Source organism: Chelonoidis abingdonii, chromosome 19, assembly GCF_003597395.2.
Source record: "Chelonoidis abingdonii isolate Lonesome George chromosome 19, CheloAbing_2.0, whole genome shotgun sequence".
NCBI lineage: Eukaryota > Metazoa > Chordata > Testudines > Testudinidae > Chelonoidis > Chelonoidis abingdonii.
Genome location: NC_133787.1, coordinates 13,372,602 through 13,398,735, shown reverse-complemented (window position 1 = coordinate 13,398,735; position 26,134 = coordinate 13,372,602). Strand labels below are relative to the sequence as shown.

The 26,134-nt window shown below is 42.5% G+C and overlaps 1 protein-coding gene across 14 annotated transcripts in view; it reads left to right on the top strand.

Moving 5' to 3' along the window:
• Positions 1–26,134, top strand: part of CHD9 (chromodomain helicase DNA binding protein 9) — a 217,122-nt gene that overhangs the window by 140,180 nt on the left and 50,808 nt on the right. For 13 of the 14 annotated variants that reach the window (XM_032805366.2, XM_032805364.2, XM_032805365.2 and 10 more), the window contains 8 exons: positions 1,391–1,601; positions 3,563–3,758; positions 5,270–5,437; positions 6,484–6,663; positions 9,931–10,041; positions 17,174–17,370; positions 18,518–18,717; positions 19,231–19,390. In XM_032805366.2, the coding sequence (XP_032661257.1) occupies positions 1,391–1,601; positions 3,563–3,758; positions 5,270–5,437; positions 6,484–6,663; positions 9,931–10,041; positions 17,174–17,370; positions 18,518–18,717; positions 19,231–19,390 (1,423 nt within the window). The remainder of the gene's footprint in view (positions 1–1,390; positions 1,602–3,562; positions 3,759–5,269; positions 5,438–6,483; positions 6,664–9,930; positions 10,042–17,173; positions 17,371–18,517; positions 18,718–19,230; positions 19,391–26,134) is intronic. The other variant, XM_032805367.2, reaches the window with a different exon arrangement.

The following is a 26,134-nucleotide window of genomic DNA, read 5'->3' as shown; positions in this document are numbered from 1 at the left end:
CTTTAAGATGTGTCCACCTATGGGTGCTCCACTACCAGCCCTCCTTTGCCATTGGCTTTGGACTGTTTCTTATGGGTAGTTTGGGTGGACAGAGAATTGAGGGTGGTTTTCCCACACACTGTATAGCCTCGGTATCTGCCAAGAGGAGGCACAGGGCCCATGCATGGTCTGAACGGACACGGCTAACTGAAAATTTCCAATCAAGGGTTTGAGAGGTGCGTGTGCACCTGAAGTGGAGCACCCATAGGAGGACACATCTCAAAGAACCTCAGTTACTCCACAAGGTGAGTAATTTCTTCTTTCCCATTGTCTTCGGATTTTTAAAAAACAAAATTGTTAGCTACCAGTGTCTTTATTTTAATCAGAAATTACAATTGTATTGGTTATGAATGTTGTAGCTGTAAACCTATAGTGTGAAAAGCTAGTTTTGTCTTAATACAATGTTTCTGAAACCTTCAGATTTCCTATGGGAGGAGACCAACTGCTGTTCCTTAAATTCCATTGTCTGAAACAGTGTGCCCAAATGTTTTTTCTTTTTTTGTCATAATTAACTTTAAAATGAATGACTCCATTCAGCCCAAGTGTAACTTATTTGAAATCTGTAGCCATCAGAGGAGGAATATAAAATGTGAATTTGGCCTGAAGAGTTGAGGGCCACTCAAAAAAATAAATTGACAGGTGTGATTATGTGCTCTGTCTCTTTAAGCCGTCTTTGTGTTGTCTTGATTTTGGACTGTTCTGAAGGCCAATGTGACTCTTCCCCTCAGCTTAGACAGCCCATCCCTGGCTATGTATGGGTGTCTCCTCTCCTAGAATTTCTGCAGCACACATCTCCTGACCTCAGATATGCCCTTAAAGCCCCCAGCGTTCCCCCTACAACAGGGTTTTCATGGCAGCCTTACGAGGGTTGCCAGCTGTCTAATTGTACAAACTCAAACACCCCTGCCCTGCTGCTTCCTCAAGGCCATGTCCCTGTCCCACTTCCTCCCCAAGGCCACCCGCCCACTCACTCCATCCCCCCTCCCTCCGTTGCTCACTCCCCCCCCCGACTTTCACTGGGCTGGAGAAGGGGGGTGAGTTGTGGGAGGGGTGCAGGCTCTTGGCTGGGAGGGGTGGGGCCGAGGGGTTTGCAGTGTGGGAGGGGGCTCCAGGCTGAGCCTGGAGCAGGGGGTTGGGATGTAGAAGGGGGTGCAGGGTATAGGCTCTGGGAGGGAGTTTGGGTGCGGGAGAAGGCTCAGGTTTGGGGCAGGAGGTTGGGATGTGGGAAGGAGTTTGGAGGGTGGGTTCCAAGCTGGTAACCAAGCTGTGTGATCATTAACTTGTTGTGTGGGTAAAAAAACAACCACATCCATTTCTTTTGAGATAGTCATACATTTTTATTATTTGACAGGTGCTGAAGAGAAAATCCTTGGGGAGTTTAGGGAAACATATATCCCAACTGCTCCTGACTTTCATCTACAAGCAATGATCCAGTCTGCTGGTAAATTGGTCCTCATTGATAAACTTCTTCCAAAAATGAAAGCAGGAGGTCATAAGGTGCTTATCTTCTCTCAAATGGTGCGCTGTCTTGACATCCTTGAGGATTACCTTATACATAAAAGGTAGAATACTACATATTTCATAAACTTTCTGCTGTTCTCAACAGGGATATTTTTTTGATAAATGATTGCAACCTACTGAAATAAAAATAAGCAAAGTTGGTACCATTCTTATATAGACTTTGCATTTCATATATTTAATAACCTTTATGATGCCAGTTTTATTTAGGACCATAGTTGTATGTTGGTTTTTTCCATGCTTGCCGTACAAATTAGCAATCACTCACAACTGGGAATTCAGTATCTTGTGTCAGTATCTTGATTTCAATTCGCATGACTTTGTGATGTTGTTTAAAAATGTGTATAAAAAGATGTTTGTTGTTCTGTAAGCAACATCTGAACAGGTTGACTCTTCTTTTGAATGCCATAGAGGTATGAACTTTTTTGGCTTTGCTCTTTGGTTAGAATTGTCAGAATTAATACATGACAAAATGGATGACATGGGGAGCATGGCTGACTGACAAAATGCCTGTGGATTATCTGCTGTGCCATTTTATATCAGATCAGCAAGGGGGAAAAATGCTTGTGAAGCTTTCTGTTGACAATTAAATACAAATTTTGCAGCTTACTTCACTTACCACGTGCAGAGAAATGTTTCTATTGTTTAAGGTGTGGGAGCAAAGTACATATATTTTGATACTACATGAATAGTACAAGAGTCTTTGTAATTATAAAAGCTAAGAAAGGAGCAATAATTTAACTAGGTTTAGGTTTAAGGAAAACATAATTTCACTGGTGCCTCTTTAAAGACTTTGGGGGGGGGGGTAATTTTTATTCTTGTTCCAGTTTGCTTGGTCTTGAGAGATTGATGGAACAAAATTATTAGTGTAATAGAAATTGATCCTATTACAGTTAGGCTAATGTTCAACACTTTGCAAAAAAAAAAAAAAGTAAGCTAATCAAATATAAACTAGGCTAAAATGTAAAGAAAGACTAATTTATTTTTAGAAGGAATACTTGTTCACAATCCAAATACTGGTTTGTCAAATGACAGTTATCTAAACATTGCTTTATACTGATTACCCAGTAATCCCATATGTGATGAGACAATTTAGCATATTACAATCCGAAATCAAAGTATGTTATAATTTTCACTCATTTTATGAGCCCTGTTAAACACTTGAAAGTGGTAGACAGCTCCAGAGGGAGGGGGGAGCACATGCATGGAAATTTGGTGATGGAGCCCCACTGCCTCCTATTGGCCAGCCAGAGGAAAATGAGAGCTGACTAACTCCTTGTCCTCCCCCTCATTAATTTAAACTTCTGCCTGCATCTTTTGGAGCCTCCTGTCCCGTTTCGCTGCTCTACCCTCCGTCCCTGTAATTGTAGCGTTGGATCTGTGTTTTTAGGATGATCACGTTTCGGTGTGAAGGAAGTTTTTCCTGTTGAGGCCAAATTGTCAGAGGCCTGATGGTTTTTTTCACCTTCCTTGCAGCATCATGGAGGTACAGTTTAATTAAATAGACACAAGACTTAGAAATCAATACCAGTCATTTGTAGGAATGTTTAATTTGTCGCATCTTGCGACCAATATCTGGTATGGCTAAAGGCCAAATGGTCAGCTCCCACAAGTAAAAGAGACATGAAATTTCATTGGTGGACCTTAGGCCTATGGGAGAAGGAAAGACCTGAAGGCTTTGCAGCCCGAGATTTCACTTTTGATACCATCTCTGGGAGTATGAGATGATTCAGAAGTGTGGGCTGAGTTATGGTTTATATGGTGGGAGCCCTGTAATCCCCTTGTTGGATCCAATTAAGTGCCTGGTGCATGCAAGTCAGGACGGATAGCACAGTTCCCCAGTGTTAAAGTAAGAAAGTTGCAGCCAGCCATATCCTGATCAGTGCTGTTTATAAGAGGTAAGTAGAAAGCAAAGATAACTTTTTCCATTGTAGATAACAGATAGGTAACTGTGCTTTTGTAATATCTGTTCTTCTAAATAAGGGGTTTCTTTTGCATTTTCTAGGTACTTATATGAAAGAATTGATGGGAGAGTGAGAGGAAATCTGAGGCAAGCTGCTATTGATCGGTTTAGCAAACCAGACTCTGATCGGTTTGTGTTTCTTCTGTGTACCAGAGCTGGTGGATTGGGCATTAATTTGACTGCAGCTGATACATGTATAATTTTTGATTCTGACTGGAATCCTCAGAATGATCTCCAGGTAAATTCATTTGAGGTTATAACTGGAGCATAAAAAACACCATGCTGTATATTTCAGTAACAGTATAACAGAAGTTTTTTTAACAATAGGATTACAGTATACAAACGGAAGATCAAGTGTATGTGGCTGAGCTGTCTCTTCGATAATCACAGCTATGTTTTTCACCCCCCTTTCTATAATTGTCTTGAAATCCACATACAAATGTAAATTTCGTAAGGCTTTTTCCTTTAACTTTTCCTGTTTCTCCCAAAAAATGTTCCAAATAAACTTTTTCTGTATTCATTTAATAAAATTAGTTCTTTGCTTAAATCATAATAAATTTGCAATATATAAAGTGCAACACAGGTAAACTATTAGTCAGATTATAAAACTCTGAAGGTTTTGAGGATATCACAGAACACAGTGGGGACAGATTTTACTCTCTCATACACTAATTAATTGAATAAACGTTAATGGAACTGCTCTGGATTTATAATAATAGAGCTAGAGAAGAATTTGGGCCTATGCTAAGGTCCAGTTACTTCTGTGGTATTCATAGTGTTAGAGAAGGAATGGGAATGACTTTCAGAAACTATCCACACACAAAAATTGTAGTGGAAAGGTGCCACAGGACTCTTCGCTGCTTTTAATGGAAAGCCAGTGGCTATTCATTATCAGTGCAGAAAAATTGCCTAGTGTGAATAATAGAGAAAAGTTAATAATGTATATGAAGTGAAGAAATAGATACAATCATGGAATTTTAATTAGAAGTATCGCATGTAAGAATGGGAACAAAGTGTCTCCTTAGTACATGATGCTCTTTAGATTACAGCTGGGATTTGGCATACATTTGTGGACACTCTACTGCGTATCATATAGAATGACTGAAGTTGCATCAAGAGGACTATTTAGTATATAAAAAGGAATTGTAGGGGGTACACAGAAGAGAGATTTGAAATATATACAAGTTCAGAAAACTGAGATTATCCATTAAGGCATAGGGGAAGAAAGAGAAGACTCTGTTAATACCATTAAATAAAAGAATAATGCAAAGATGGAGAGATTTCTCATCACTTATTAAAACTAGAAATGATTAAAATTGAAAGTAGAAACCTTCAGCTTAGAGTAGCACAAAAATGTTTCAATTGTAAGATCACCTAGAATATAGACTGAATTTAAGGAAGAGAAAGTGGAATCAAAGTCTCAGAAATCCTCAAGTGACTTTTTGTCTAGCATCTGTGGAGAGATCAGTACTGTGAAAAAAATATACATGGGATTCATTTGAGATAAATAACATATGCAACTTAGACCACTTCACCTGCATCCTGCCTACTAATCTATCTTTCCAATACTACTACTAACTTTCCAAACCTCTGCTATATTTGTACAACTTCCATTTAAAAACATGGATTGTTTTCAAGTTGACTGTGTCCCTTTAAGATTACTTTATAGCAGAGCAGGTTTCTTAGAAGAAGGAATATATCCTGCTCTTAGGCAGAAATCTAATTTTATTTTTGTTCCCTCTTTCAAAGGCCCAAGCCCGTTGTCACAGGATTGGTCAGAACAAAGCAGTAAAGGTCTACAGATTGATAACTCGGAACTCATATGAGAGAGAGATGTTTGACAGAGCAAGTCTGAAATTGGGTCTGGATAAAGCTGTTTTACAGAGCATGAGTGGAAGAGAAAATAGTGTTGGTGGTGTATGTAGACTTTTTGCTTTTGGTCAGAATAACTAACATGTTTAAAGCTACTTTTGTAATTGCAAGGGAACAGGTTAATTTTAACTTTTTTCTTAGATTTTTTTTTTTTTTGATTGTGTGCATAGCTATGTGGTGTTTCCTGATGAAGGCAAAGATGAACATTTGGAAATGTCTTCTAAAGCTTATCCATAAATTTGCTCTGAACTCTTAAGCAGACTACTTCCTCCATCTTTCCTTGTTAAATTACAGGGTACATAATTGCTTTGGTGATGTATCTGAAAGAGTGACATTTTGCTTACCATATTTTTTTAAAATGGTGTAGGCTTTATTTATTTATGTTATTTGTAGAGATTATACCAAACCACGAACCTAGAATCATTAAAATATTATGCTTCAGATTTCACAACATTCATTACAGATTCCACAGAACAGTAAGACAGGATTCCTATCTCATTTCCTATGCAGCTTCCATTTGTATGGAAGAAGGCGGGACTGCGTTAGCTCCACAATCAAATTTTGATAAATCATAGTTTGGTATTTTTTACTCCACCTACATCATATTACATGGGATTTTTTTTTTTTAATAAAACTTTCCTCCACTTTATTTTTATATCCTTCCATATGAGTATAAGCTGTAGCTTTAATACAGGAAGAGTTAATTGAGTTATACTGGTGATCATATACATCTTTAGATATTGATTAAACTAGTGCACAAAGCTATTTTTTCCAAAGTCCCCCATTAGTCATTACATTGAATAAAGCCCTGATTCATCAAAGTACTCACTAGGTGCCCAAATGTAGAAGCAAGGGTACATGAAATATGTTATAATGATATTTATATATATTTAATATAATTGTATTTATAATTTTAATTGTTTTTATTATAAAAAGGTAGATACTAAATCTACAAATCTGGAAAGCTAACTTAGTTATCAATATATTGGTTATGGAACTAGGTAGAAAAAATACTGCACATATGCTAATGAGAATTTTTTATCAATTTTTACAACAAATTAAAACAAAAACACCTTCAATAATTTGTACAGATCCAACAGCTTTCCAAAAAAGAAATAGAAGACCTGCTTCGAAGAGGTGCCTATGGTGCTATTATGGATGAAGAGGATGAGGGCTCTAAATTCTGTGAAGAAGACATAGACCAAATCTTGCAGCGCCGTACGAAAACCATCACAATTGAATCAGAAGGAAGGGGTTCAACATTTGCCAAGGTACAGTAGCAGCAACTTGTTTTCCATTTGATCATGCTACTCTGCCCTTTATTTAAGAAAATTCTTATTGTTGCTTTGGTTCAGAAAGTGAGATTTGTAGAACTTTGTGTCAGTGAAGAATTTCATGGGACAGTTTGTTTTTAAAATATGAAGCCCACGTTGCATCTGTTCTTTGGCATGCACACCCTTGTCTACTTTACCTTTTGTGCATGTACCCAAGAGAGATTTTGCATGCTGATCTTGCTATAGAGAAACCTATATGGACATGTGCACATGGAAAAATCTCTGATTGGCATGGTATACGTTGAGTAAATTGCATGCTCAAAAGTATGAGACCACGTGCTGGCAAAACAATAGCTGTGTACTCCTGGTGTTGCTTTTTTTTTTTTTTTTTTTTAAATGAGTACTAATATATTTTTGATATAGAGAATGTACAGTTACTGAGAATACTATAACTTTGCTTTGCTTTGCTTTATTCATATACTCAGTACATAAACTAAGACAGTCATTGCAGGTGTAAAGCACATATGAGCAAATAAATATTGAATGGGATTAAAAGATAACTGTCAGGTTTATACTGGAAATACAGGAGCAAATCGTTATTCATATTATTTTCTTGTTAGGTGTTTGAAAAGCAAAGCAAGGATGGTTGTATAGGAGAGGAAATGAAGAGCTATAAAATGTCAGAAAAGAAAATGAGGGTGTGGGACAAGGATAGAATTGGGGAAAATATTTCCATACTAATTTCTTACTGGTGCTAGAGACGGCTTTTACATCCAAGACAGAAAATAGAATATACTCTATGCTGGTTATTGGCAAGGGCCATGCTTGCGCTATTTTATGGCTACTTCTAATTGTATTAATTTAAACCTCTTTGTTTAAAATGATTGCCTTGAAAATAATTTTAAAGTATTTTTTTTATTGCAAGAATGAATACGAACAGTGTGAATTATGGGGAGTTATAAACTTTCTTAAACTAGTTAGGCTACTGACATCTAACACTCACTATAGCAGACAGAAGTGGCAGAAATAAAAAGAACGAAAAAGGGTGAGGGGGGCAGAAGAACTTAGCTGTCTATGTCTCTCAGACTATGCATGTAGTTACATTGATTGAGGATCCATTTAATCTTATTGATTTTGGAATTAGGTTTCTCTTGTGAAAACTAGTCTTAGGAAAGAAGAATCAGGAAGCTTAATGCTATCATATCTTTATGAGAACAACCAAAAAGTATTTTTATACTTAATTCACCTTTTCTTTCCATGCTAGTGTTATTTGCATGTCTGTCTTTGGCATTAAACTGCCCCCAGGTCCCTAATATAAATGACATGGGGCTGGAAATCAGAACATTCTCTTAAAGTATTCCACTTAAAGGAAGCCTGAATGGCCATGTCTACACTTACTGGAGATAGACACTGCTGCGATCGATACTGCTGCGATCGATTTAGCGGGGCTAGTGAAGACCCCCTAAATTGACCGCAGAGCGCTCTCCGGTCGACTCTGGTACTCCTCCCAAACGAGAAGCTTAAGGTAAGTCAACAGGAGAGCATCTCCAATTGATGCAGCGTGGTGTAGATACTGCATTAAGTTGACCTAAGTTACGTTGACTCCTGCTACATTATTCATGAATGTAGCTGAAGTGGTGTAACTTCGGTTTACTTACCCTGGAAGTGTAGACAAGACCCATGTAAGATGAAATCAATTTGGTGATGTGGCCTTTTCAGAGAGTTCTTCTCTCCGTTATACTAAATTAGTCATAGGAATGAAAAGCAGCAAAGACTTCCTAGGGTCATCTAGTCCTTCCTCCCTACCAGTGCTGAGTAGTTCCTTATGTTAAAATGTTTACTACTCTGTCTTTCCTGCTTTAAATGTTATGAGGGAAATACACTTACGAAAACTCCACTCCAGGTTTCTCCTGAAGATTCAGGTGATCTTTTGAGGGATGATTGCGGAGTCATAGCCATGTAGTCTTTTTACAAAATTGTCAAGTTACAGACACTACTGACTCATTCACTTTACATACAAATATAAAGGTTTAGGTCCTGATCCTTCAGTGGGCTCAATTCAGGTGAAACCCTGTGCCGAAATGGAGCTAAATGTAAAATCAGGGTCTTAAAAGTTGGATTCTGTCTACATGTTCAGAATTCTTTGTATCCTGGCTGTAATTTTTCCTTTGCTATAATGTGCATAGCAGTGAGACCTTGCTGTTTGTCTTGTGTATCCTAAGTTACGTGATATGTAGAATAAATAAGATTTTTAGACACTCCTTCCAACTTTTTTTTTTTAAACACTAGTCTGCCTCTCATCTGAAACATTTCAAATGACTGCACCTTTAAGTTTTCCAGGCTTGCTGAAGAAAGGTAGCAGTGTTTTATGGCTTAGGGGTGGTGGTGGTTGAGGAGAGTAGATCAGAAACTGCTGGAAAAGGGAATGTAGGGGGTGGAAGGCTTTAACGGTGCATCATGTGAAGGCACATTACAGTTATGATGTGTTAGTTAGAGTAGCCTATTCTCTGTGTTGTTGCCTCAAGATCTCTTTGGCAGTCGCATGGAGATCTGTATAATTTTTACCAGACATAAATCTTAATTAGACGCATGATTGTAGGACAGGTCTGGATTCAAATTGTCTTTGTGAGATTTCTTTTCAAAATGCACGGTCCAGCTCTTGTGTTCTTTCCTCTGATCTTATGGCATGTTTTTGGTCAAGGATATACTGCAGTTGGTTATTTTAAATAGTTTCTTTTTTTGTAATGTCTTTTAGGGGATGCTGGCCATCTCTTTTCTATGCATGGGAATATTTTTGCTGCTGCTGTTCTGCCAGTATTATGTATTTAATTAAATGTTCTGATCCCTTTAAGGAACTGGGAGTATCTCTTCTCAATAGACAAACCCTTCTAACTCTGTAAGCTCAGTCGGCATGTACATGTTTTAGCAACATTTTAGAGCACAAATCAATAATAATCCTGAAATATTGTTCTCAGCAGTTTATATCTTGTCCACCAGCTAGCCCCTGGCAATGAGGATTTACTCGCTTAGTGCTTTTAGTCAGTACCAAATTGATGGAAGCTACAATGTTTTTTTAGAAGCTCCTCTCTTAGTTAGCTGCTGCCTTAATTTTCTATAAATTTGTGTGACTTTGAAGCATTTTTGATGCACACATCGAACATGAGAGGCGTAGTATTTAAAAAGAATAATTTGGTGTATGTTTAACATAATCATTCTGTATTACAGTTTTGTGCCATTAATGAAATATGATGATGTTTACTGCAGGCTAGTTTTGTTGCATCCGGAAATAGGACTGATATTTCATTAGATGATCCCAACTTCTGGCAGAAATGGGCCAAAAAAGCAGAAATAGATATAGATACCATCAGTGGTAGAGTAAGTATTTTTTGTGTATGAATATTTTCATTTGTGTACATGCTTTTTAATGGTCCTTTTTGTCTTTCTCACAATCATGTTGCTCATTTGGATTGAATATTCAGCAGATTAAACTATCAAGTTAACACCTTAATATTAAAACCTTTTGGCCTTTAAGGAGAGCAGTGTTGGATTTATGAAACATTTTCAACCAACACCTAAACTAATCATCACACTTGTTATTTTAAATTGACTTCTTTGGTTAATCGGCAGCTTCGGGGCTTTTCTAATGTAAATCTGGTGGTTCTTCGAGTGGTTGTTCATGTCCATTCAAAGTAGGTTTGCGCGCGCCACGTGTACGCCAGCCGGAAGATTTTCCCCTAGCAGCGTCCGTAGGGTCGGCCCTGGCGCCCCCTGGAGTGGCGCCACTACGGCGCCCTATAAAGGGGCCCACCGACCCTCCACCCCCTCAGTTTCTTCTTACCGCCGGTGATGGCTAGCTGGAACTTCTCTTGCACATAGCAAGTTAGCAGTGTCCTATCCTTGTGTATAGTCCGTCTCTATAGTTACGTTATAGTTAGTTTACTTAGGTCATTGTATATAGTTCTTGGTAGTTGGGAGGTCCTTTCCCCAAGTTTTCGTCGACCGCTGGGGCATACCCGGGTCTCTCGGGTTTAAACTCTGCAAGGACTGTGGGAAATTCATGCCCAAGAGTGACCCAAGTGCTTGTTTGAGGTGCCTCGGAGAGAGCCACCAAAAGGATCAGTGCTCTATCTGCAGAGGCTTCCACTCGAGAACTCTCGAAAACAGAGCTCAAAGACTTCGAGTCCTCCTAATGGAGGCTGCCCTACGGCCACCCTCAGACTCAGAACCGGCCAAGGCGGTGCCTAGCACGTCTTCCTTGGTGCGGAGCACCCCAGCACCAGCATCAGGACTTGGGGCCCAGCCCAAGTGGTCTAAAACCCGGCACCGGACGGAGTTGGGTCATAGGAAGTTGGCCTCAGTGCAGTACCGCTCACCGTCGCCGGTTCCCGCTAAGAAGAGAAAGCTGGTGAGGGAACAGTCACCCCACCAGGACCCAAGGCTGACGACATCCACAGGTGCAAGCGAACAGGCTGGGCTACAGCCCTCGGCTGCTCCATTGACTCCCGTACCGCAGAGAGGGCAGTGGAATCTAGACCGGCCTAGATCCCCGGAGCTCAGCGGACACTTGAGCCTCCCTTCGACACTGGAGGCATTCGAGGCGGCCTCAGACTTGATGGGACTCCCGGCACTGGCCTCCCCGCACTGTAGGGAGTTGCCTGCCGCGGCCCATTCCCCACTACAATCGAGGAGCAAGCCAGCCATGCTGTCGCCTCCCTCCCCGCACCACGCCACTAAGGCAGCACCGGACCAGATAAGAGGCTCCCTGCCTCCTCAGCACCGCTTTCCAACGGCACTTGGTGCTGCTCCCGCCAGGTCCTCGTACTCAGAGAATTCAGACTCAGAGGCAGACTCCTATCGCTTCAGCCGGTCACAGAGCAGGAGATCGGTTTCGGGGACGAACCTCCAGCGTTACCCACAGTGGCAGCAGCAATGGCATCCGCCCTCGCAGTTGCCATTTTGGACCCTCTGGTAGGCCAGGCGTTTGGTCGTCGATCAAGGTCGGCCTCGGTCTCCTCGGCATCAGTGGCCCCGGCGCAGCTGCCTCTTCCACCGGCACCGTCGCCGGGCAAGGGTGTGCCATATCCAAGTTCAGCACCCCCTAGCCTGGCAGTGGCACCAGCAGCAGCTACAGTTCAGGCTCAGCAGGCACTGCCCGATACGCCAAGCCGCTCACTGGCAACCCCAGTACCAGTCGCATTGCTGCATTTAGAATCGGAACCGGCCCCGCAACCGCAGTACAGTGTGCCGCAGGACCCTGAAGGACTGCACGCACCAGAGGAAGAGCCGATCCATGTAATTTCCTCGTCTTCCTCCCCGAACGAAGCGGTCTTGGACATGGCTGCGGCACTGGCCCCGGAGGACGCTCAAATCCTCCAACAACTGCTCCAGCGAGCAGCTCAGAGCCTCGCAATCCAAGCTGAGGAAATCGAGGTGGATACGGACCCTGTAGTAGACATCCTGGCTGCCTCAGAGCCATCCAGGGTGGCTCTCCTGCTGATAAAGACCATAGCGGATACGTCCCGCATCTTATGGCAAACACCAGCCTCACTGGCTCCTACTGCCAAGAGAACGGAGCGGCAGTATTTCATCCCCTCTAAAAGGCACAAACACTTGTTCAACCACCCTTCCGGACTCCCTGATGGTGGATGCGGCCAACCAATGGGAGCATTAAGGGTTTCAGGGGTCAACACCAAAGAGCAGGGATGCTAAAACACTCGACCTCTTGGGCAGAAAAGTGTACTCCATGGCAGGCCTACAATTCCACATTGCCAACCAACAGGCAATTGTAATCTGATATGGTCATAACATGTGTTCAGCCATGTCGAAGTTTACGGAGCTCCTTCCCCAGGACTTGAGGTCAGAGTTTTCGGCCCTGGTAGAGGAGGGGAAGCTGAACTCCCAGGTCTCTCTCCAGGCTGCCCTAGATGCGACGGACTCAGCCTCGCGCACCCTGGCCACGGGCCTGGCCATGCGGCTGGGAGCCTGGCTCCAGGTCTCGGGCCTGCCCTATGAGGTCCAGCAGACCATTCAAGACCTCCCCTTCGAGGGGCAGATGTTGTTTTCAGAAAAGATGGACAACCGTCTGCATCGCCTAAAGGACTCGCAGGCCATGCTTCGCTTGCTGGGTTTGTATACCCCTGTGACCCAGCACAGGCAGTTTAGGCCGCAGACTGCCCCACGCCCCTGCTAGCCTCAGACTCATCAGGAGCTGGGGCGCAGGCGGGGCAGAAATGGCAGGAGACGTCACCAACGCCACCCCTCCGGCCAGGCATCTGGTCAGTCGAGACCATCATCGGGGCCTAGAGCCCCTGTTTGATGGTACGGTCGAGGGCGACCTACTTATCGAGACTCTGGATCCTTCTGCCCCTACCTTTGGGTCATGTCTGTCCCCCTTCTACTGTGCCTGGTCCTGAATCACGTCAGACTGCTGGGTGCTCAGCACGGTAGAGAGGGGATATTCTACCCAGTTCTCCTCCCTCCCCTGCCACCAACCTCCCTCCCCGTCCCTCTTCAGGGACTCATCTCACAAACATCTTCTAAGTCAAGAAGTGAAGTCCCTCATGGAGAGAGGGGCGGTGGAGGAAGTCCCTTGGGAGCTCAGGGGCAAAGGCTTCTACTCCCGGTATTTCCTACTACCAAAGGCGAAAGGGGGCCTGAGACCCATCCTGGGCTTGCGGCAGCTGAACAAGTTTGTACGAAAGCTTAAGTTCTGCGTGGTCTCCTTGTCCTCAATTATTCCCTCCCTGGATCCAGGAGATTGGTATGCCGCCCTTGACTTAAAGGACGCTTGTTTCACATTGCTATAATTCCCCGACACCGTCAGTACCTCAGGTTTGTCGTGGCTGATGCCCATCTCCAGTTCACGGTGCTCCTGTTTGGCCTGTCAGCTGCTCCAAGGGTCTTCAGGAAGTGCATGGCAGTCGTGGCGGCCTTCCTGCGCAGGCGGGCATCCAGGTATTCCCCTACCTGGACGACTGGTTCATAAAGGGCTGCTCCAAGGAGCAGGTGGAGACCCAGGTGTCGTTCATCAGGCGGACCTTTCTCAATCTCTGTCTTCTCTTAAACGAAGCCAAGTCCACCCTGTCTCCAATGCAACAAATAGAGTTCATAGGAGCAGTTCTGGACTCCACCCACACCAGAGCATACCTGCCGGAATCCAGGTTCCATGCGATTTCCGAACTCATCCTCGACTGCACTGCGCCCCGATTACCACGGCACGAGTTTGCCTCCAGCTGTTGGGTCACATGGCGGCATGCATCTATGTGGTAAACCATGCCAGGCTCCGGCTTCACCTGCTACAGTCCTGGTTAGCGACAGTATATCGCCCGGCCAGGGACCCCCTGGACTCAGTGATGTCCATTCCCCACTTGGTGCTATGCTCGCTGAGGTGGTGGCTCGACCCACAGAAAGTGTGCATGGGTGTCCCCTTCGCTGCCCCTCAACCCTCCCTCTTCCTGGTAACGGAGGCCTCGGATTGGGGTTGGGAAGCGCATCTGGGACACCTCAGGACGCGGGGCTTGTGGTCACTGGAGGACCTCGAGTTGCATATCAATGTCAGGGAGCTGAGAGCGGTTCGCCTGGCTTGTTTGACCTTCCGGTCCCACCTGGCCAGCAGATGTGTTTCAGTCCTCTCGGACAACACGTCGGAAGTCTTTTATATCAACAAACAAGAGGGTGCACGCTCCTCTCCTCTGTGCAGGGAAGCCCTTGCGCTGTGGGATTTCTGCATCCACAATGCTACCCACCTGACGGCATTCTACCTTCCGGGAGCAGAACGGTTTGGCAGACATCCTCAGCCATTCGTTCCAGGGTCACGAGTGGTTCCTCCGATGGGACGCGATACGCTCAATTTTCCAGCTCTGGGGCTTTCCTTGGTTAGACCTGTTCGCCTCGAGGGAAAACAGAAAATGCTGATGGTTCTGCTCCCTCCTGGGCCGCAGTCAGAGGTCTCTGTCGGACGCCTTCCTACAGTCTTGGGGGGTCAGTCTGCTCTATGCCTTTCCTCTGATCCCCCTGATACATAGAGTGATTTTGAAGATTCGCAGGGACCACGCATGGGTAATCCTGATGGCTCCAGCGTGTCCGCATCAACATTGGTACATGTCACTCCTGCACATGTCTGTTCAGGCGCCCCTGCTCCTGGACCTGATCATGCAAGACCAGGGCTCCCTCCGCCACCCGAACCTGGAGTCCCTTCACCTCACAGCATGGATGGTCCATGGCTGAACCCAGTGGAGATGCAGTGCTCCCAGCAGGTCAGACAAGTGCTGCTCGGTAGTAGGAAACCGTCAACTAGGGCCACCTACCTGGCCAAATGGAAGCGCTTCTCCATATGGTCGGGTCAGCGAGGTCACAATCCGCTGGGAGTCCCAATCCCCATTGTCCTAGACTATTTGCTCCACCTCAGACAACTGGGCCTCTCCCTCTCCTCGATTTGTGTTCACTTGGCGGCCATCTCGGGTTTCCATCCGGGAGAGGGGGATACCTCGGTGTTTGTGAACCCGCTGGTCGGGCATTTCCTCAAAAGTATGAACAGGCTATTTCCGCATGTTCGTCAGCCAACCCCTGCTTGGGACCTGAATCTGGTCCTCTCCGCCCTCTCGGGACCTCCTTTTGAGCCTCTGGCTTCGTGCTCCCTGTTGTACTTGTTGTATAAGACCACCTTCCTGGTGGCGATTACCTCGGCCAGGCGGGTGTCGGAGCTCAGGGCATTAACATCCGAGCCCCCGTACACAGTCTTCTGTAAGGACACGGTCCAATTTAGACCTCACCTGGCTTTCCTACCCAAAGTCAGCTCACAGTTCCACATGGGTCAAGATATTTTTCTCCCGGTGTTTTATCCGAAACCACACTCTTCCAATGAGGAGCGGAGGTTACATTCCTTGGATGTCCGCAGGGCCTTAGCTTTTTACATCGAGCGTACCAAGCCGTTCAGAGGCTCAACTCAGCTCTTCATCGCAGTGGCAGATAGGATGAAGGGGCTCCCGGTTTCCTCTCAGTGAATCTCTTCGTGGATCGTGACCTGGATCCGGGAATGCTACCGCATAGCTAAGACCCCTGTGCCTCCGGTCACGGCCCACTCCACTAGGGTGCAGGCCGCCTTTGCAGCATTCCTGGCTCAGATCCCAGCTCAGGAGATTTGTGGAGCGGCCACGTGGTCCTCCATCCACACATTCTTGTCCCACTATGCCATCACGCACCAGGCTAGGGATGATGCAGCCTTCGGTCGTGCAGTACTCCAGTCAGCAGTGATCTCCGACCTGCCACCTAACATTAGGCTTGTGAGTCACCTACTTTGAATGGACATGAACAAGCACTTGAAGAAGAAAAAACGATTACCCACCTTTTAGTAACTGTTGTTCTTTGAGGTGTGTTGTTCATGTCCATTCCAATACCCACCCTTCTGCCTCTCTGTCGGAGTGCTGGCAAGAAGGAACTGAGGGGGTGGAGGGTCAGCGGGCCCCTTTATAGGGCGCCGTAGTGGCACCACTCCAGAAGGCGCCAGGGCCGACCCTATGGATGCTGCTAGGAGAAAATCTTCCGGCTGGTGTGCACGCGGCAGGCGCACACCTACTTTGAATGGACATGAACAACGCATCTCGAAGAACAACAGTTACTAAAAGGTGGGTAACTATTTTTTCCCAGATGACCCAGGAGACCATTTTAGCACCTAAGAATGGCTGGAACACAAGAGACAGTCTGACTGCTTTGTTTCCATTGGCCACAACCTCTACCGTGGGCATTTCGGAGTGCGAGAGAGAGCCACAATGTCGGTGGTTCTTCTAGTGGAATTGACATGAGCAAGCGCTCAAAGAAGAAAAAATGTACAGTTGCCTACCTACCTACCTTTCGGAACTGTTCTTCAAGATGTGTTGCTCATGTCCATTTCCCACCCTCCTACTCCTTTGTCGGAGTTGCCGGCAAGAAGGAACTGAGAGGGCACAGGGCTGGCGGCACCTGATTCCCCACCACATGGGAACTCCACTCCAGGGGGCACCACAGCCAACCCAACGGATACTGCTAAGGCAGAAATCTCCGACAACTGTGCACGTGGGAATGTGCACTCCTAAAATGGAATAGACATGAGCAACACATCTCGAAGTACAACAGTTACAAAAGGTAGGTAACCATTTTTTTCTGCACAATCCTAACGCTACCCCTGTGCTGAAGGAATTCCTAGGTAGTCAGTTTTAAAATGACTTTATATCTCCTTTGCATTGCCCAGACCATAGGGAAGAAAGTGGTTCCCAATACCTAGTACAAATAAAATACCGTGTTACATATAGTTTGTAACTAATGTATTGGTCTCGCTGAAGGAGTAAATAATGAAGAATGTCTGTTTTTGTTGCATAAGAATATTATAATTGGTTTACAGGTAGTAATTTCTATGACTTTTGTGTAAACGTTAATGGAGTTTAAAAAGAAATTGCCCTCTCAAAATTATGTCAGGTACTTTTAGAAAATGTTACCAACCATGTCTTAAATAATATTTGTTAAAATTTTACAGAACAGCCTGGTTATTGATACCCCAAGAATTAGGAAGCAAACAAGACCCTTTAGTGCCACAAAAGATGAGCTGGCGGAGTTATCAGATGCAGACAGTGAAGGAGATGATAAACCAAAACTCCGCAGGCCCTGTGACCGCTCCAGTGGATATGGAAGAACAGAGTGCTTTCGAGTGGAGAAAAACTTACTAGTCTATGGGTAAAATATGTTCTATTTTTTGTTAAAGTGAAACTGACAACATAGTGTTGATTTCTAAATATACTAAATCCTACTTATGGAATATACTTTTAGTTTTATAAAAAAGAATGAATTACAGATCTTAAGATAAAATTCTTATGTTCATTTTAAATGTTGCCAAGTGTTGAGACTTATAAACTAGTAAAGTATGAGATACATTGGCAGCATAACTCCTTTATTTTTTCTTCAATATTTAAAGTCATTTTTCTAATATACTTTTAATGTACTATTTTTAATTCTCATTCTCCTTGATTGTTAAGAGGAGTGTTTTCAGGAGCTCAGATGAACTGCAACTCACAAATAATGCTGTCAAAATATAGCAGTTCTTAAATCAGAGTCATATGCATCAGACATGTTGGGGGAATCTGTTTGGGATGGGAGTTCTGTTCTGTACCCTGTGTAAGTATTTCCCCTTCTGAAAAGTTTAATAGAGGAGTGAATTTTTTTCCTCGTGAATCAAAATGTGAGAAACTTGTTAATCCACAGATTATACATTAATTATAAGTGTTCAGTGGAAAGAACTATGCATAGTTAGAAATTGCATAATATAATTCACATGAAGTTTGTGTTCATTTTAAAATCAGTCTGGAAAAATAGGACACAATTTTCAATAAGTTAGGCTTGTAAATCCATAATTAGGTGCATAAGCAACCTGATTTTCAAAAATACTAAGCACCCTGCAGTTCCAGTTGGCTTGAGTAGGAACTTGCAGATGCTCAGCACTTTTGAAAATCAAGCCTACTATTGATGAGCCTAATATTTGGGAACAAAAATCCTGGCCATATTTTACATAAAAAGAGAGTGAGTGTATGTGCATTTAGCAGTATTATAATAACCATTTTTGAAAAATCTAAACCAGTGATCCATATTTGAGATATACAGTCTTCAGAATTTCAGTTGAAACAGTTATTTTGATATTTACATCGTGTATCTGAAACCTGAGTAATTAACAGTCCTTTGCACTCTGGTTGCTTAAGCTGTCGAAGATACCAAAAAAAGTGAAAACCACAAAATCTTAAGAAGTTGTTCCTTTTGCAATAATGCTCACGTACAGATTGCCTGAGTATTGTATTTTAAAAACTCTGCTGGGTGTGTCACTTTGGATCAGGTGGGGTCGTTGGAGAGAGATTTTATCACACGGTCGCTTCAAGAGGCAACTAAATGAACAGGATGTGGAGATAATTTGCCGAGCACTCCTAGCATATTGCCTTGTTCACTACAGAGGAGATGAAAAGATAAAAAGTTTTATATGGGATCTCATCACCCCAACAGAGGATGGGCAGACACGAGAGCTACAGAATCACCTAGGTAAGGAACTACATGTTTCTGTAATTAGACAACTTGTTGTATGTAAGTTTGTGACATTTTCTAAGTATGTTTAAAGAAGAATGTAATGTAATAGTGTAATAACTAAAGTAAATGGATTTTGCTGAGGGTATCTCAAAAGGTTCATTGGAAAAGAAAATTCTCCTCCTTTTTCCCATTCTGTGCTTTTGCCAGCTTTCCACAATGGGTTGGTATACTGTATGTAAACTTAACCTTCCCATAGTTCCTGCTCATTGAAACCTAGTACACTATATGCTACCAGTGACAACATACAGTCTCTCCTTTATCTTTCTGTCCTAATGGTGAAATACACCTCTTAGACTTTCCCTTTCTGGCAGAGCAAGGAGCCAGAATGAGCCTGGTATCCCATATGGCATTTGAGGTCACCACACCAGGGTTTACCTCTCTTTTAGAATATATTAATTTAAAAAAGACTGCAAAGCATCTGCCAGTTGTACATTACTGTCCATTGCTTTGTATTTTCATTTTGTGTAGGTTTGTCAGCGCCTGTACCCAGGGGTAGAAAAGGAAAGAAAGTGAAGACTCAGGCCAGCACATTTGATATACATAAAGCAGAATGGCTTCGAAAGTATAATCCAGAACATCTACTGCAAGATGAAGGATATAAAAAACACATAAAGCATCACTGCAATAAGTAAGTACTAATATAAATATGTGAATATATTTTTTCAGTTCGTATAAAGGATTATTTTTTCGTTTAGTTCTTCGTTGTTATACTCTTGAAAGATTAAAAGTATATCTTGAAGAACAAAAAGGCGGGGGGCGGCATTCATTTTTCCCCACCAATGATTTTACAAAGCAGAAAGTAACATACCTCTTGTTGTTGTTGTAGTAGTAGTAGCCTCTACAGCCTCTTATCGTACATTTCCAAAGCATCTTACAAATATTAACTACTACTGTTTGTTTCCTTTCTTGTTTGCCAACTCATCATTCTGTGAACAGAGATCTGGGAAGTCTGCTTCTTCTGTAGAACCACAGAATTCACAATTATGAGTGTTATACAGAATGAGATACCAGCACCTGCTTGTGGGGCAGGCTTGTGGAGGGTGGGCCACACATTTCTGGGTGATGGTGTCACACCTGCTAGTCTTTGTGGGCCCTTTCTTGTTAAGAATGCACCTACAGTGCCAGACATCTGTAACAAGTGCGCTGGGTTTGGGCAGAATGGAGCTGTCCATAAATGGAAGGAAGGAGTAGAAGCAGCCCTCTGTCCATCTTCTTTCTGCAAAATCTCAGCTTCTGAAATCTTACCATCAGTTTCCTGTTTCTCTTTCAGTATGGGGGTTTCTGTTGTTGGGTTAAGCTATATGTTGAAGTTACAGGCATTAGAAGACACAGATACATTTCAGTTTCAAAACCGTGGCAAGGAATGGGACCATCTGGATTTTAGAGGTTGTTATGGGTTTGATTTAACTCAGTAAATAGCTAGGCTCAATCAGTTTTATTAATCAAAGATTATTAGTCAAAGATTAAAACAGTGTAATACAGAAAGACCAATACATTACCACCAGTCTGGGAGTCAGCAATGCAGTTTATAAGCTCTCTCAAAATCTGAGCTTCACTCTGGCTCTGTTTATACTAGGGTTGAGAGTTTCGTCATTTCTTTGCATTACTTCTCGTCTATTATCTTTGACATGTTTTGAAAGTCTTGCACAGACCCTGCATTAAACAGAGCAAAGTTTGTAACCTTGTTTATTACCTTGTTTTGATCATAGTATTCCAGAAATAAGCAAAACTTTAGAAGCAGCAGAGAATCCTGTGGCACCTTATAGACTAACAGACGTTTGGGAGCATGAGCTTTCGTGGGTGAATACCCACTTCGTCATCTACAAAATTGTTCGTCTATTTCTTGTTCTCTGGAATGACTCTATAGCTAACACAGAGATTACAGTACTTCACATCTCCTCTTGTTTAAACCGTTTAACATAAGTAAAAAGCATTTGGGGGAAAGTGGAACATAAATAAAATTCATAGCTATACAAAAACACTATAAACCTTACAGACTTTTTCTTATGTGGCTCCATATGTATGCTCCTGTCTGCAATAGCCAAGCATAGCAGAATGCCTGAAGGCTTTTGGTTTGAGTGTATTCCTCAAGCCTTCTTGTATTCTGCTTTTGTATACAGAGTAACGCTGCTGTGCAAAGCTGCAAAGGTTACAGCATGTAACTTTAGATTAATGTTAGTGTTTCAGATTTCAGCATGAATTTAAAGCATTGTAAAATATAAGGAATTATACTTATTTATTAGGGCTGTCGATTAATCCCAGTGAACTCACGTGATTAATTCAAAAAAAATTCTTATGATTTTAAAAAATTAATAGTTTTAATCACACTGTTAAATAATAGAATATCAGTTGAAATTTATTAAATATTTTGGATGTTTATCTACATTTTCAAATATATTGATTTCTTCTTCGAGTGCTTGCTCATGTCGATTCCATTCTAGGTGTGCGTGCACGCCCATGTGTGCGGCCTCAGAGATCTTTGCCTTAGTGGTACCCGTAGGGCCAGCTGTAGCTCCCGCTAGTGTACCATACCCATGCCATGGTATATTAGGCCCTGCTGGCCCACGGCCTCTTAGTTCCTTCTGACCGCCCATGGTGGTCAGTTGGAGCGCCTCTCTTGCTTGTCTGAGCTAAGAGTTTTCTTCCATTGGACTTCAGGCCTTTGTTTAATTGTAATTAGTGTTAAGTAGTGTAGTTAGCTGTTAGCTAAGGTCCTGGCTGGAGTAATAGGGCTCAAAACCAAAACAGTGTAAAACTTTAGAGCCTAAAGTCCACTCAGTCTTACTTCTTGGGCAGTCAGTGGCTAAAATAAACAAGTTTGTGTACATTTATGGGAGATAATGCTACCCACTTCTTATTTGCAATGTCACCTGAAAGTGAGAACAGACATTTTTGTAGCCAGCACTGTGAGGTATTTACGTGCCAGATACGCTAAACATTTGTATGCCCCTTCATGCTTTGGCCACCATTCCAGAGGACATGTTTCCATGCTGATGACGCTCATTAAAAAAATAATTTGTTAATTAAATTTGTGATTGAACTCATTGGGGAAGACTTCTATGTCTCCTGCTCTTTGTTTTCCCGCATTCTGCCAAATATTTCATGTTGTAGCCATTTTGGATGATGACCCAGCATGTTGTTTGTTTTAAGAACACTTTCACTGCAGTTTTGAAAAAACGCAAAGAAGTACCAAAGTGAGATTTCTAAAGATAGCTACAGCACTCAACCCAAGATTTAAGAATCTGAAGTGCCTTCCAAAATCTGATCGGGACAGGGTGTGGAGCATGCTTTCAGAAGTCTTAAAAGAGGAGCACTCCGATGCGGAAACTACAGAACCTGAATCACCAAAAAAGAAAATCGGCCTCCTTCTTCGAGTGATTGCTCATGTCCATTCAACTTAGGTGTGTGTGCTCACCACATGCAGCAATGCCGGAAGTTTTTCCATAAACAGTATCCACAACAGTATCCATACATACCTAAGTTGAATGGATATGAGCAACACATTTCGAAGAACACGAGTTATGGAAAAGGTAACTGTCTGTTCTGCTGGTGACATGACTCAGATGATGAAATGATCATGCTTTGGTCTGCATCGCTTTGGATCGTTATTGGGCAGAACCTATCATCAGCATGGATGCCTGTCCCTGGAATGGTGGTTGAAGCATTAAGGGACATATGAATCTTTAGCACATCTGGCATGTAAATATCTTGCGACGCCGGATACAACAGTGCCATGCCCACACTTGTTCTCACTTTCAGGTGACATTGTAAACAAGAAGTGGGCAGCAGTATCTCCTGCAAATGTAAACAAACTTGTTTGTCTGAGTGATTGGCTGAACAAGAAGTAGGACTGAGTAGACTTGAAGGCTCTAATGTTTTACATTGTTTTATTTTTGAATGAAGTCATTTTTTGTACATAACTCTACATTTGTAAGTTCAACATTCATGATAAAGAGATTGCAGTACAGTACCCCTATTAAGTGAATTGAAAAATATTTTTTATTTTTACAGTGCAAATATTTATAATAAAAAATAAATACAAAATGAGCACTGTATATTTTGTATGCTATGTTGTAATCGAAATCAATATTTTTGAGAATGTAGCAAACATCCAAAAATATTGACATAAATGATATCTATTATTGTTTAACAGTGCGATTAATAGCAATTTTTTTAATAACGCGATTAGTCAAAATTAATTTTTTTAAACGCTTGACAGCTCTATCATCTGTTTGTGAGAGCTGTTTTCCCAGTATATTCTCTTTCACAAGAGTCAGCTTCACAAACACTGATAAAAGTCCACTCCTTATTTGATATTTATTACTACGGCATTTAGCAGGGTATGTGACTAAAACATTGCAAGCTGGGCTTTTCCTATTTCACATATGGCTTGGCTGCAACTACCATGGGGCCTTGGCTTAGTTCAGTCAAGGGTGAAATCCTGGCCAGATTAAGTCAATGGGAAAAATCACACTGATGTCAGTGGAGTCAGGATTTTCACTGTGGAGATACACCGGACCCTCGCTAGAACGCAGGATTTGGGATTCATGCGCGGTACCGCATTAACGCGGGACCGCATTAAAATAAATTGCAATTAAAGTAATTAAATTTGGGATCCATGGCTGCGACTGCATTATATGTGAATTCACACTATATAGACGCGCGTTCTAGCGAGGGTACGATGTACTGTGTAGATTTGCTTGGCAGTTACATTTGAACTTGGAAACAAATAAGTGACCTTCTGGTGAGATATGTGGATCAGGTAATATCTTTTATTGGACCAGTTTCTGTTGGTGAGAGAGACAAGCTTTTGAGCCACACAGAGCTCTTCTTCAGGTCTGGTGGCATATAGTCAGTTTAGAAATAATATGGTGGGTTTTGTGACACACTTCAAATTGTTTGTTTCACAGTATTGCAACTTCTCTGGTCTAAAATACTTGTTTCTCAGTAAGCAAATTTTAAGAGAAATTTGGTTGAAAACCCACAGGTATTAGAGAAATCTTAATTGTACTGTATAGTATATAAATATTACATTAACATTAAACTATTTTAAGCTAGCATTTTAGGTTGCAAAATGAAGCATTTGAAAATTATGAAATGCCTGGTCCATATAGCCTTAATTCAGCCTCTTTGTGAGTCCATTATGTATGCTGTGAATGAACAGTATTTCCTGTGAGGGAAAAAATGGTAACTAATGACTTCCATAATGCATACGTACAGAGGAGGTTGAATTAAGGCTACATGAGCCTCCATAAGTATAGAGACACAAAGTGAGTGAATTAATATGAAGCCCCTTCGTTTCAGTTTTAAAAGATTTTTACTGAAAAATTCCCAGTTTTATGAAAAGTATTACTTGATTTTTCTGATTTTCACCCAACTTTTGTATCATTCAAATATATAAAAAATAACTTTTTTTATTAGGAAAATACAATACATTTCATGAAATATATGTATTACAAAAATACACTAGTCTGTGTGTATATGCAAAGCTGCCTGTTGAAGTAAGGCTATGTATTAGTCTAGAACAGGGGTAGGCAACCTATGGCACGTATGCTGAAAGCGGCACACAAGCTCATTTTCAGTGGCACTCACACTGCCTGGGTCCTGGCCGCTGGTCGGGGGGGCTCGGCATTTTAATTTAATTTTAAATGAAGCTTCTTAAACTTTTAAAAACCTTATTTACTTTACATACAACAGTAGTTTAGTTATATATTATAAACTTATAGAAAGAGACCTTCTAAAAACGTTTAAATGTATTACTGGCTCACAAAACCTTAAGTTAGAGTGAATAAATGAAGACTCGGCACAGCACTTCTGCAAGGTTGCCGACCCCTGGTCTAGAAGATACACACAATAAACAAACAGGCATGCATCTGAACATACTGATGAAACCCATTCCCTTCACTTACGCATTTCAAGCGTAAGCTTATTAGCAAATAATGGTTTAAAGATTTGACACATTAAAATGAGGGGGATGACCAAAAATCTGTATCCGAATAAGTTTCAGAACACAAGGAAAGTTTTTAAAAAACAAAAACAGGAGAAAAAGATGAAGTTGAGTATATGTGCTGCAAATTGTGTGGCCCAGTTATTAAATGTAAATATTTATAGGCTAGTAGTTCTAAGTCTACAACAGTAAACTGTTTATTCAAATAAATGGTTTTATTTGGGGTTTAGAGATATATTGTTTTCTTAAACTTAGAGGGGCATTGTGTTTTGAGTTCTGTTTTAATTCTGCAGCACACCACATTGATTAACAGAATTCAAAGCATTCATCTGCTGAATACTTTTTGTCCGTCTTTCCATCCACCAAAGTAAACCCTGATATTTACCCAGAAAAAAATAATTTTTTGCACTGATTTTCCCTTGTTTTTGTTGTTGTGGTAATAAACACTGATAAATTCCTGGGGAAAAATTAAATAAAATAAAAACAAAGAGCGCTAAGTAATATCTTTTATTAGGCTAGCGCCTATTGGTGAGAGAGACGAGCTTTTGAGCTTACACAGAGTTCTTCTTCAAGTCTGGGAAACATGCTCAGAGTGACAGAGCTAAATATAAGGTAGAACAGATTGTTTAGTAAGTATTAATGTTTAACACACATTTCAAGGGACCATTCAAGGTGAAGTGCCCTGTTAACATCTGTCCAGTCATAGAGGGGAAAAAAGGCTGAGTGGGAGGTTTGGGTGTTAAATGGCTTATACAGGGGCAGCGGGTGAACTGCCAGCTGGGGGAGGCCCCTAGCTAGCCCCGCCCCCTCCCCCTATCGGAAGACTTGCCACCTTCCTCAAGCCGCCCCAACGCAGCCCCCACTAACCCCGCATGCAGAGCGGGTGCCCCCCCTCCCTCTGAGCGCAGGGCAGTCGGCCTCCCCCAGGCACAGGGCAGGCAGCCCCAGTGCCTCCTGCCCCGAGTGCTGGGTGGTGTGGCCCCAGTGCCGGGCAGCCTGAGCCCTCCCTCTCCTCCCCACCTCAAGTCCCAGCTGCCCTAGTCACAGCACACTGCCCTGAAAGAGGAGCAGCATGCCTGGGCTGGGGCCAAGGGAGAAGGGCAAGCCAGGAAGGGGTTCAAGGAGGAGTGTGGGTGGGGCCACACCGGGCTGTTTGGGGAGCCACAGCCTTCCCCAGTCTATGTGATATGCAGTCCATGGGCTTATAGATGGTAGTAATAAGCAATAAATTCAATGTCTCTGGTCAGTCCATCATTGTTAGTATGTAGCAAAGTTATGAATTTAAGCTTCCAAGTTCATCTTTTGAGGGTGTTCCTTCCACTCCCTCTTGAGTTTGAGGAGTTCCTGTTGCATGTAGTTCCCTCAAAGGGCCAGATGGGCCATTTGCTGGATGCTGGAGGGTTCTTGCAGGAGGCTTGTCCAGCC